This window comes from Polyergus mexicanus, unplaced genomic scaffold (assembly GCF_030449975.1).
Source record: "Polyergus mexicanus isolate NDT 795.1 unplaced genomic scaffold, iyPolMexi1.0 SCAF_18, whole genome shotgun sequence".
NCBI lineage: Eukaryota > Metazoa > Arthropoda > Insecta > Hymenoptera > Formicidae > Polyergus > Polyergus mexicanus.
The window spans coordinates 1,224,137-1,236,283 of NW_027223338.1; the positions used below are offsets into that span (position 1 = coordinate 1,224,137).

At 38.5% G+C, this 12,147-nt stretch overlaps 2 protein-coding genes across 5 annotated transcripts in view; one reads left to right on the forward strand and one right to left on the reverse strand.

Moving 5' to 3' along the window:
* LOC138941259 (MOXD1 homolog 1-like) overlaps positions 1 to 9,124 on the reverse strand; it is a 19,511-nt gene extending 10,387 nt beyond the window's left edge. Inside the window, exons 1-4 of one of the 4 annotated variants that reach the window (XM_070310763.1) lie at positions 9,070 to 9,124; positions 7,723 to 7,770; positions 7,025 to 7,186; positions 5,350 to 6,482 (exon numbers count right to left, since the gene is read on the reverse strand). In XM_070310763.1, the coding sequence (XP_070166864.1) occupies positions 5,350 to 6,414 (1,065 nt within the window). In that variant the 5' untranslated portion in view covers positions 6,415 to 6,482; positions 7,025 to 7,186; positions 7,723 to 7,770; positions 9,070 to 9,124. Of the gene's footprint in view, positions 1 to 5,349; positions 6,483 to 7,024; positions 7,187 to 7,382; positions 7,633 to 7,722; positions 8,381 to 9,069 lie in introns of those variants that run through there. The other 3 variants (XM_070310762.1, XM_070310765.1, XM_070310764.1) reach the window with 3 other exon arrangements.
* Positions 9,125 to 11,179: 2,055 nt separating this feature from the next.
* Cox17 (Cytochrome c oxidase copper chaperone COX17) lies at positions 11,180 to 11,811 on the forward strand. Its single transcript, XM_070310773.1, has 2 exons — positions 11,180 to 11,345; positions 11,608 to 11,811. The coding sequence occupies exons 1-2, from the start codon at positions 11,245 to 11,247 to the stop codon at positions 11,690 to 11,692; spliced, it is 186 nt and encodes a 61-aa protein (XP_070166874.1). The 5' UTR covers positions 11,180 to 11,244; the 3' UTR covers positions 11,693 to 11,811.
* Positions 11,812 to 12,147: the final 336 nt, after the last annotated feature.

The window sequence follows — 12,147 nt, forward strand, 5'->3', positions numbered from 1 at the left end:
CCTTTGTTTATCAATAATTTCTCTCCGTGTATCAGGGGTCAATCAGTTCGATTGATTGTATAATCGATACTTCTAATCAAACATATATTTTTCAAGAAGAACGCGTTAATTCTGGATATTCTTAAGATTCTCGAATAATATAGCATCATTAAATAGAAAGAAAGCTTCTTACGAAAAAAAAAGGAGAACTTCTCGTATCAAGTTCGAAGGAGCACCGATTGAAATACACGTCATCGCAGTGGTATCAACGCAGAGTACTCGTGAAATATTCTTCTTCGATCGAAAGGGAATTTCCTTTCGTCTCCTTTTCGTCGCCGCAAAGAACCGCGGTGTAATGCGTGAAACGAGATAAAGCGGCGGAACCGACCGGACGACTTCTACGACACGAAGAAGAAGAAGAAGAAGAAGAAGAAGCGAGGCAAGGGAGCGACGATTAGCGCGAAGACGGATCGGATAGACAAATTCTCTGGCGAATTCCTGGTCTCTTCTTTGCACGGCACAGATAATACCGGGTAAACATTTCGTTGTTGTTGATGCCTAAGTCGTACGGCGTGTGTCCAAGGCAATAACAGCGTAAAGACGAGCAGCTGGCTGATCCACCTTCGGGGCATTCGGAGATATATAAATTACCGACGTCCCTTTTACCGATATCACACCTCTTGCTTCTTTCGCATACGCACCTTTTCCGCGTCGCTAATCGTGCTATTAATACACGCTACCGACGTGACGAATCTTTATTGCACCTCGAGGCGAGCTATCCAGGATTGTTTCCATTACGGATAAAAATAACATCGGAAATTTGGTCTCTCTCGTATTTAGATCATATTCTTTAATGTTGCGTTGCTTTTTAAACGATACGTTAATAATAGATGATTGATAATTAATAATAATCAATTAGCGAGAAGTGTTTCTTCACCGCACAACATTGGACGTATTATTATTTCTTTTTAATTTTTTTATTTGAGAATTTTCAAACGCGACGCGAGATAATCATTAATCACCACTAATCCGGCTATCGTGCGAGACACGGTTAAGGATTTTATTTTTGCGTTTCTTCGGCATGTACGATGCGCTTTGTGAGAAGATAGCGGCCGAGTATCTCGCGCGGGAGGGGTCGACGTGAAGTGGGATTGGAAAAGAACGAAAACGTGTTGGCCGATGGTAGAAAACGAAGAAGAGGGATCGTCCGGGATAATGAGAAAAAAATCGCAGCGAAATCTCTCTCTCTCTCTGGTAGAAGAAGGTGGCGGAGGTAGATGTGGAGGAAGAGGAGGAGGCCCGTCCATGCACCGTTGCGCTCGACTGTCCATCCCGTCCGTCTGTCCGTCCGTACGTCCTGGACAGAGACCCATCGCGTCGGCCCTTGGGACCGGAGAGGATGGACGGATCGCAGATTACGTGCATTTCAGATTCGCTCGCGCAGCGACTCGTGTTTCCCGGCGCGGTAATAAATTACGATCGTAATCGTCGTGTACGCGCGCACGCATTGTCGGTCACGCTGAACGACACTGGTCGTCCTTAAACTCTTCCACCGGCTGGCTGCCGATGAGGCCCATTCACGGGCCCATTCCCATCCGCCGGCGAAACTCACTATCGCCGCGAATCAATAGCGATTAATTAATTATCCGACGTGACGTATTGTACTTCGCGAATCTTTTCTGATCCTGCTTTATCGAGACATCGTTAAATTCAAGATTTAACGCGTTGCATTTTTATTTTTATTTTCTAATTTTTAATTCGGTTTAATTCAGTCTCTCCCCTTCTCTCTAATTCAAGTGCGTATTTTACTTGCATTCACCTTTAATCGGCGAAATCTATTAAGAGGTCTCGATACTTCGTAGCTTTCAGGATCTGAGGTATCGCGTATTACGATATATATATATATATATACAAACACGTATCGCCGTTTTGTTTCACCAGACCCGGGGGACTATCCTCTCGTCCTTCTCGGCAGCGATGCTCAAAGATTCGCGCACGGCCCCCCCGCCGACGATGTCTGGAGGCCTTGACTGGGCCCCTAACTCCGAGCATACCCGGCGGGCCCTCCCTTCGTCCTCTCGCTGCCGATCCTCGCACACGAATACACGGCCGCGCAAATCCACATACGCAATCCTTATATCCACATTGAATGCGTATCCTTCAGCCGCCGGCGCCTTCAACCTCCGGGTCGTCTGAATCCGAGTTTAAGTGCATCACATGTCGGTGCAACAGGTACGGATGATATTTGTCAAACGCGAGTTTTTTTATAAAACATCAGGTGCATATATACATATATGTACACGTGAGATTCCGCCAACGATAACAAATTGTCGCCTTAACGGCGGGGGGGGAGGGGGGAGGGGGGGGCGATTATGATGCCCGCGATTAAAGACACCTTGTTTCTTGTAAGAAAAAAATTTATTTGCATAACATTATCTTTTAAATCATAAAATATTTCAAAAATTATATATATATATATATATATATTGCAGCGATTAGTTAAATATATATTTTCTTGAAAATATATATTTTTTCTTAAAGAAAAAAAAAAATTGCCCCTTTTCATTTATTAAATTTACTATAAGCCTTATAAGGAAACACTCGGTTACAATAATTTTATACGCACGTTTCTATTAATTAACGCAGTGACGAATTATTCTCACGTTGATAAGATACCTATATAGGTTCAGTCTCGGTATCGTTTCGTCGGAAGATTTACAATTCGTCGAGGTAAGAAGGGCACGGGGGTAGATCGATCGCGTACGCGTCGAAGAAACGCACGGCGAGAGGCGGCCGATCGGACGTAAATTTATCACGACGTTATCTCGTCCGTTGTGTGGATGCACGTTCGTTAATTTTATCTCGGCCTTTCTTGGATCCATGCCTCCTCTTTTCTTCGCCATCTCCTCGGTATTTCTTTGCCCCCGCCCTCTTTTCTCCCAACCCTCTCGTCGTTGGGACGAAGATCAAGTAAATCGAGTCACGAAAATTCAGAATCGATGAAAACGCGGCCAGATCGTTTTCGCCGAATTTTATTTTGGACAGATTTAAAACTCGCCCGATATATACACATCGCGTGACTCTCATGAAACCGCGGTTTAATCTTTCCTGAATAGACGGAGAGGCAAAGCGCGAATTGACTCTGGAGGAAAGAAGATTTTTTTTTTGCGAAAAGAGAGTCGCTTTGCAATCTGGACTAATACTAGTCCGGAGTAAAAATGGAATCAGTTCGTCCTGCGGTAGAAGGAAAACGAAGAAGAAAAGGATGCTGTTACAAAAGCGAATAATATAAGAAACGGCCGAGTAAATTCCGCGTTTTCAGCCTTCGTGTTAAGCTGAGGACAAACCGCGGTCTTTCGGAAGGAATTCTTCGAGCGACGATATAAGGCCGGGCGTCGTCAAGCGTAATGAATATAAATTTAATTAAGATTAGGATTTCGGAGAAGAGCAGGGTCCGGGCCGAAGCAGGTTCTGTAGCCTGAGACCTTCATCGTTCAGTCCTCGTTTCTTCGCCTTTCGGTTACCTGGTACCTGGTCACCAATTAAAACGTCTCGTGCCACCTTTTTCGGAATTTTAATTGTCACGCGGTATTATTATTCTATACCATAATAGATAATAATTACATGTGCTATTATTTTTACCCATCAAAATTATTATTATTGACGGGCGTATAATTTCTTTTCGTAGCAAGTTTACTGTCCTACGCATTTTTCGAAGGGTACTCGCGACATGGCCATCATGCATCTGGACTGGAAGATGGCTTCATCGGACGTCATGACACCGCGTTAATTAACGTTTCTCATTAATACGATCGGTTGCGTGAGCGGGCTTCGAAAGCGATTTCGTCGTTCGAATATAGAGATGCGGCTCAGACCTAGTCGTGATACTTCTTTTGTTGTTTCTCCCTCTTCTATCGAAGCCTCTCGCAGATCCTTCAAGCTCGACCTACCCTTTCTGCTCCGACCGTCTTCTTAATCTTCCTTTAATTCCCCGGCTTTCTCGTTTCTTTAGCTCCTTTTTTCATCCTTTCGTTTTCTTCGTTTCGCCTCTTCGTCGTGTGCTTTTTCTATTCTTCTTCTTCTTCTTCTTCTTCCTTCTCTCCATCTCGTTCTCCTCTCTTTGTTGTCGCCCTCTTTTTGTATACCTATCTTCCTGCTTCGCGGTCTTTCACCGACTCTCTTCGCCGGAGAGAGATATGCGCCGACAGGTTTCGAACTGTCTCGTATCTCTATGGGGAGCTACTTCGGCGCGAAATCAAGCCGAAGAGTTTGTTTCTTCGTCCACACTTTTTCGTCCACGCTTGAACATTTGCGAACATTGACGTATCGTCGCCAAGAGCAATCAAAATTATGTGACAATTTCGTTCTCTATTTGATTATAAATATTACAAATTCTATTTTATATATGTTTCAAGAGAATCGCAGTTTTATTATATTCTAAATTAAAAAGATTTTATATCAATTAATTATATCAAAATTCTGTTTGATTACCTTATAGACTTTGAAAAATTTCCTTGGAACAATTTGAAATTTATCCTTTTCCTCTCTCATCTAAATTATTTTTTATAATAATTCTATCACGGAGTTGTACGATGATTTAATCATTGAAATGACTCACGAAGAGAACTGATCGCGAAAGAAAAGCATAGAGAAACCATGTCGAGTCCGCTCGATCGCATATGTTACACAATCGATAGGCGACGATAAGAAGAAAACGAGTCCTTCCCACGCGATTAAACGACGAGACGGTGATCCATTAGTCCATCTAGTTAGACTACGATCGCTTTATTAATCCTTGTTCGCATTCTCATACCTATACACAAATTGCTTTTTGCGCGACGACTGCGTTAATTTCACATCGCAATCGTGCGAAAATAATTTGCTGCGTGTAAAACATTAATGATCGCGGAAAGAAAAATTGTTTTGCAAAAATCTTTATATATTAATTTAGTTTTGAATTAATTTTTTCATTAAAAAATAACTATTCTTTTAGAAAATTAATTATTTAAAAAAAATTGTTTCAGAAAAATCGATAAGAAATAATATATTTTCGAATATATAGCGTATTAAAATTGGAAATGTTCTCCTTCTCTCTCTCTCTCTCTCTCTCTCTCTCTCTGTATTTCGTTAATTATATATGTAGTATTATTATAAACTATTTATAAAAAATCGTAGCAAGAACACGATAATATAGACATACGAATCTACTTGGTCAGCAGATCAAAGTTATGCAGCTCCGATACCTTTTTGTACGACGAGGATCGTCCCATTTTTTCAGATCATCGAGATTTATCGATTGTCCGGTCGCCTTCCTATCAATCAACGACTATCGTGAAATCGGAATAAAGTCTGATAGGAGATCTGACTTACCAGTAGATTGACAACGCCAGTGTGATCGTCCACCCAAGCGAGTAAGATATCGGCGCCCATCATGTGGCTCTTCTCGTTGAAGCCGATGCCGACGTAGCCCAGGATCTTGGCGGTGACCCTGAATGTCACTTCCTCGTCGTCCGAAGGATCCCACTCGAGGATTACGTCACCGTCTTCGTCGAGCTTCTCGTATCTGGTGAACTTTGGTACCCTGACATTAAATATTCCGCGGTTAACTCCACCTTTCTTCGCGCTTCTTCTGGACCTCGTCTTCATCCACGTTCTCGTCTTGTTCTTGATGAGATCCATTTTTACGGGAGTGACATGTCTCTTCGGTATCTTTCCCCATACTTTTGGCATCCTTCTCTTCCTTGATATCCTTGGCTTCGGATTGATTCGCTCGTTCTCGCTGATGATTTCCAACTGCGAATTCTCCTCGTCCTCCATCTCTTCGTAATCGTTCCATTCTTCTGGAATCTCTTCTAGAGGTTCGAGGATGATGAATTCATTGACATTGGTCTGATTCTCCAAAACGATCGGAAATTCGTCCTTCGTCGCTTCTTTTTGTCCTTCGATCGTCACATAATCCGAGGCATTCGATTCTGTTTCGTTTTTAACGATACTAGATGTCGATTTTGTAATCTCGATCGGCGCTTGTGAATTCTCGGCTTCGGAAATCATCGTCGTTTCATCAGGATGTTTCGAATCCTGCGTCGTATTCGAAAGCATTTCGTGTTGATCAGGATCAGAATTTTCCTCTCGTTTATTCGGATAGTCTAAAGTATCGTTTTGATAAGAGACGATCTTCTTCTTGGCTTTCCATTGCTTCAACCACTTCTCATTGATGTCCAATTGTAATTGCTTCTGCAAAATATCGATAAACAGCGAGTCTTCGTGCGCGACGCTCCTCCTAATCCTTCTGGAAACGGGATACATGGGATGCCGTTTTTTATTGTATAACTTGGTCCTCATGGTCTCGTCCATATGCTGGACGTAGAGATCCAATAGATCGCATTTAACGATCCAGCACGCGATCAATGTCACGATCACCCTGAGTAGCAACATCTTCCGCTTCCTTTTTCGTTTTTTGATTCTTCATACGATCATTTAAACAAATCTTGCCGTTTCTTTCACTGTCAATATTAGGGCCATCAATTAATCTCTTTTTCTTTCTTATTTTCTCTCTCTCTCTCTCTCTCTCTCTCTGTTTCTAATTAAATATATTTATATATATATTTAACACTGAACTTCAATTTATCACTAACATTTTTCAGCTGTCATACTCAAATTCAACTTTAATCTCCGTGAAAAATTCTTAATTATTTATCGCAAGCATCGCGCGCTCACAGGTTTCAGAAGAAAATGATGATGATTCTTTTCATGGGAAAGAATTTCTTCTCTTGTCTTGTTTTATCGGAGAGTTAATTATGATACTAGATATCTCCAACTTATACCGATCTATCGCGTATCTACTTGCGCAAAAAAAAAAAAAAAAAAAAAAAATTAAGATAATTCGAAATGCTTCAAGCGCTAGCTTCTTTCACGATTTTTCGTTAATTCGATTTTCAACACACTGGACTCGAGAACGATCTTCCATACATGTTGCGCGCACGACAGTTGTGCCGGGACTAATTTAAACATGCGGCTGCCCCTGCAGATGCTCGCAGCTGCTTACCTGGCTCCGGTCCCCTTCCTTCAGGGCCCTCCGATATAGGAACGTATTGCCGGCTGTGTGTTCGTTTCGTAGCCAACAGCCGCATTAAATCGCACAAATACAATTCTTCTCTATCACGTATTTTTCCATTTTTTCGACGTAGAATATGAAAGAAAGCGGAATCTAATAACGAAATAAAATTTTCCTTTTTTAAAAACGATACGAATAATTATTTGACAGCAATTTCTAATTTAATATAATCTCTTGATTTTTTTTTTTTTTTTTTTTTTTTTTTCATAACATGAAACCGAGCGGGGTAAATTATAATTTTGCTTTGTTAAACGAGTTATTTATTTACTTAAAAATGCACTCATACTACCTTCAACGAATATCTTATTTACTATTCATTCAATTTTTCCAATGCTTGCCACGGATCAATTTGTCACGTAACGAGCCGAATTGTAATAAGTGTAAAATCTTCCCCTTTTTACGATTTCGCGAGCGAGCTTGCGCGGATCGCTGGAGCGTGATAATCTCGCATACGATTATCGCACATACGATTATTCCACCATCGAATACGGTTGGTTCGCGCGTTTACGAGAACGTTCGATGAGGGACGAAAGAAGAGGGATCTCGTCGGTGCTTCCTGCGGAAGCGTCCCTCCCTTTTTCTCCCTTTTCTTTTCTTTTTTTTTTTTGTAACCGGAGACTTATACGTACGTCGATGGCAATGTACGACGGTGTTGGTGACGATGGCCTTCTCTCTTTCTAGAAAAGAACGAGGGGCTGTAAAAGAGATTGTCTCTGTGTACGTGTATGCAGCAGATGCGAACCCTCGGCACGCGCCCTTCTGTTCCCCAACGATTCTCGCGTCGACCCCTCGCTCCTCCTCGATGAAGCAACGCTTCGCGAAATTTCCCCTTGTTTCAAAGTCGATATCGTATAAATGAATTTTATTTTACTTTCTATTTAATTAATAAATTATTCGATATCTTTTGGAAATTGATAGATTATTGTTGTATGAGGTGTTTGCGTGAAATAAGTTTCTGATTGGTTTCTGGTATTGTACATTTATTTACTAATGCACGATTTATGCGTATCAATATATAGTTGATTCATATCGATATCATTAAAGGTGCTGTCGACTCAGTGTTTAATCGTGCGAATCCCATCCTCTTGGAGGCGATATAATATTATTCCGCTTAAGCGTCCGCACGTGTTCAGAAGCCAACTGTATCAAGTTACTTCCTATAACTGACATTGAAACAGTATACTTCGCGTGTGAGACGGGTTGCGGATCCTTATTCTTTACAAACGAAGATATCGATCGATATCTTCGCGACGGGAATGACGCGCGAAATAATATCACGTGAAATGATAAAATCGTATATTTATATTTCTAAAATGAAACTTAATAAAGAATCAAATATTTGAAAATTTAATTGTACGCGCGTTCATCCCCTCTAGAACTAAATTGTCTAAAGGCTTACGACGATTATAAAGTCTTTTGAAGATGACTCTCATTGTCAATAAGACTTAATTAATGAGCTTAGATATTACGCTACGATAATTTATTATCAAAATTTAAATGTTTAAGAAAATAATGATAAAATGCTGGATTTATATAACATCCATTTCTTATCAGGACGCAAAATTTTCGAAATGCAATTCAATTTCATTTTACGATGCATTATCGATGCGTGTCATTCGAGTCAATTTCCTCGAATGGAGTTAATTAGCGACTTCTCCAAAACTAATATATAATTCGATCGGAAGATTCGTCGACTGTGAAGGACCGCAGAATCTTTTTACGGCTTGGCAGATAACTTTACGTAGATATAGCGATTCGGAGTTTATAGCCTCATCGACGTAAAATTGCCTTGTCTCTTGGAACAGGCTGGACAAATCGCTCGACAAATTGACTTTTCCACGACACGCGCGTGTCGAGAAAATCGTGATTCCGAATCTCTTCGTATCAGTCTTCATAGCCGCTCGCAAGCGATATTCTTATCGTGAAGAAATGCCGCGGGAAGATGCACGACGACGCGCCGATCGTAGAAGTCGTACGTTTGTATTCATCCGGCGAAATTATTCATCCTTCCTCCACCTCGTGACGAACTTCTTCGTATCAACGAGAAAGAAGAGTCGCACGGGGTACGCATCGGCTTCTTCGCGCCACCACGCAAAGCGCGTCGCGTCGTCCTGAGAAAAATCGACGAAGCGCCGCGAAGAGCATAAGAAGCGGATTCATTCCCAGCATCGACTGCACGTGCACGCGAGCGGAATCATCGATACCGGGACACGCACGATTTCGATCGCGTATTCCACGCGCGTATCTACACGCGTATCGGTGCCCGAAATAAATCAACAATCTCCCGAAATAAATAGACAATGTCATCCGCCCGCGCATACTAAAACGAAGTCCCGGCCGTTCCTTCGCACGTACGTCGAGAAATCCATATTAATCGTCGCATCAAATTTTTTTTGACGACGAAACACGGTATAATTTCGATGAGATCAGATTTCCAATCAGCTGTTTACTCGCGGCAATGATAATGATGCGATAATTGATGCGTAAGATCATTTGAGAAACTGAGTTTCAAATCAAACGCTGTCTTACGCACCAATAAATTATATTATTATATTATTTAAATGAAACATTGAAATTATATTAGATTTAATTTTTGCGATAACCGGCTATATAAATAATTTCTTATTTCATTTAGATTTTCAGCTAAGACTTTCCGAACATTCGGTGGCAATTTGAGGCGGGAATTAAAACCGTCTCCCCGGTTCACCTGTCACGCGCGCACTGTCTATACACCTGCTACATAATCATGCTTCGCCCCGGCATCTGCCTCTCAAGGTTTTATGTATCCGATCGGCAGACCCCTATCCAAGTAGCCCCTCCCACACACACACACACACACACACATATTTTTACATTTCTTAAAATTTCACTTCTTCTAAAAAAACAATGCGGAAATTATTTTTTAAATTTCGGAGAAATATTATGGATTTATTAATGTTTTATTAATTGCGCGTGATATTTTGCCATTCTAGTATATTTTCTATTACTACAAATATAGCGATAAATAAATTATTATATCGAAGTATTTTTATGTACATGTGCATGTGACATAAAATAAATTTTCTTAAATTAATTTTCTTAATAAGTTTTTCCTTAATTTTCGAATATATAACGTATAAAAGATATTTATATAATAAATTTCTTTTACTTTTTTCTTATTCTTCGAACAAAAGTATCAAGCATTTTAAGCAATATCAAATATTATGTGCTTTTCATTTATATAGCATTTTATTATTAATTAATTTATTATTAATTATATTATTTAATTAATTTTTAATTTATAAATTTAGTTGGATACATTATAATGAGCACCGATGCACATTAAAAGCTATTGTATATACAAATTTATACAATATAAGCGTAAGTAATTAAAACAATAAGATAATTAATATTAGTCATTTGAAAGTCTTTTAAAAATAAATACATGACAATAAATATTCTCCGTTTAAAACTATTTTCGCTTGAAGAACAAGATTCTTTTCTCCCCAAAACGCTTCGGAGCGAAAATATAGTGTCTAACGAAGCGCATTTATTGAATATACATACATATAAAAACATTTATAAAATTTTTATATTTTTTATATTTTTGATTGGTAATTTTACTTGATTAATAAGATTTCTGCAAATGAAATAAAATCTCTCTCTCTCTCTTTCTCTCTGAAAAAAAAAGAACGCGATTTTATTCGAATAAATTTCAATTAGATACAAATTTAAAAATTAGATAAAAAATTTGTTTCCTTATCTCAGTAAAATTATCCGAATATATATAAGCTCTGTGATATATTAATCGTTTATTAAATAATTGATCTATAATTTAGAATATTTGTATAATTTAATATTCCGCTTATATATACGTCATAGTACGCAAAATATTTGTGGCTGCATATTATTAATAACATGTATTATATTTGCTACAGCCTTGGCGCGCTATTATTGTTTACGTGTTACGGATGCACCGATCGGCCGTTTTACCGCGGCAAAAAGTGAATCTGGCCATGTAGTTCCGCCGGCTCTAAAATGGATCTAGATGGCGCTACTGTACGAGCTAGAAAAGGCATCTTTCGAAAAACAATGTAGCCTCTCTTTCATACTTCTCTCTTTTCTCTGCTTAGAAATTTGCGCTGTTCTCCTTACATTATAATTAATGAAAAATGGGTAACGCTGCAGCAAAAATGGAAGCACAGCCGGAAGAGAAAAAGAAATTAAAACCTTGCTGCGCCTGTCCTGAAACCAAAAAAGCGAGAGACACATGGTACGCGATATAATTCATAAATTAAGTATATAAGATTAATTATAGGTTAGAAATGTGATCTTTTTATTTTATCATGTGTATTAAATCGGACTTTTATTCATATGTTGATATATTAATTATTGCCAATGATTATCACGTGTCCTCTTTTCTAAAATATATCAAAAATTAATTTAAAATGATTAATCGTCTAAATTAATTTTCTAAAGTGCTATTCTATTTATGAAACTTTTTTATTATAAAATTACGTTTAATATGCTTTCAGTATCATAGAAAAGGGCGAGGAAAATTGTGGAGATCTTATAGAAGCGCATAAAACTTGTATGAGATCAATGGGATTTAATATTTAGTTGAGATATAGGAGACTAATAAATATTTTGTCACCAAAAATATCTTTCCTGATAAAATGTTCTGCAAGAAATCTCGAGGATGCTCAGATATCATAGGCATACATACATGTTTATGTATATATATATATATATATATTTGTTTCTGTAAATAATTTTCTTTTTAGAATTAACGGAGAATATAATAATATTATGTTTCTGTGAAGTTGTAAGAATTCTACATATTGTAGATAACTTGATTGAATGAAGAATTCTTTTGAACTTATGAACAACTTTAAAGAATACAAAATAAATTATTGTAATGATTAATCACAAGAAATAAAAATCATAATTATACTTCGAATAGGATTCATTTGACTAAATAATATATCTCCTGTCCGAATTATTTTTTCTTTTATTAATTGGCATATTCTAACTTTAAATTCTGCAAATTTGTAATGGGATAAGAGCAAAGAGAG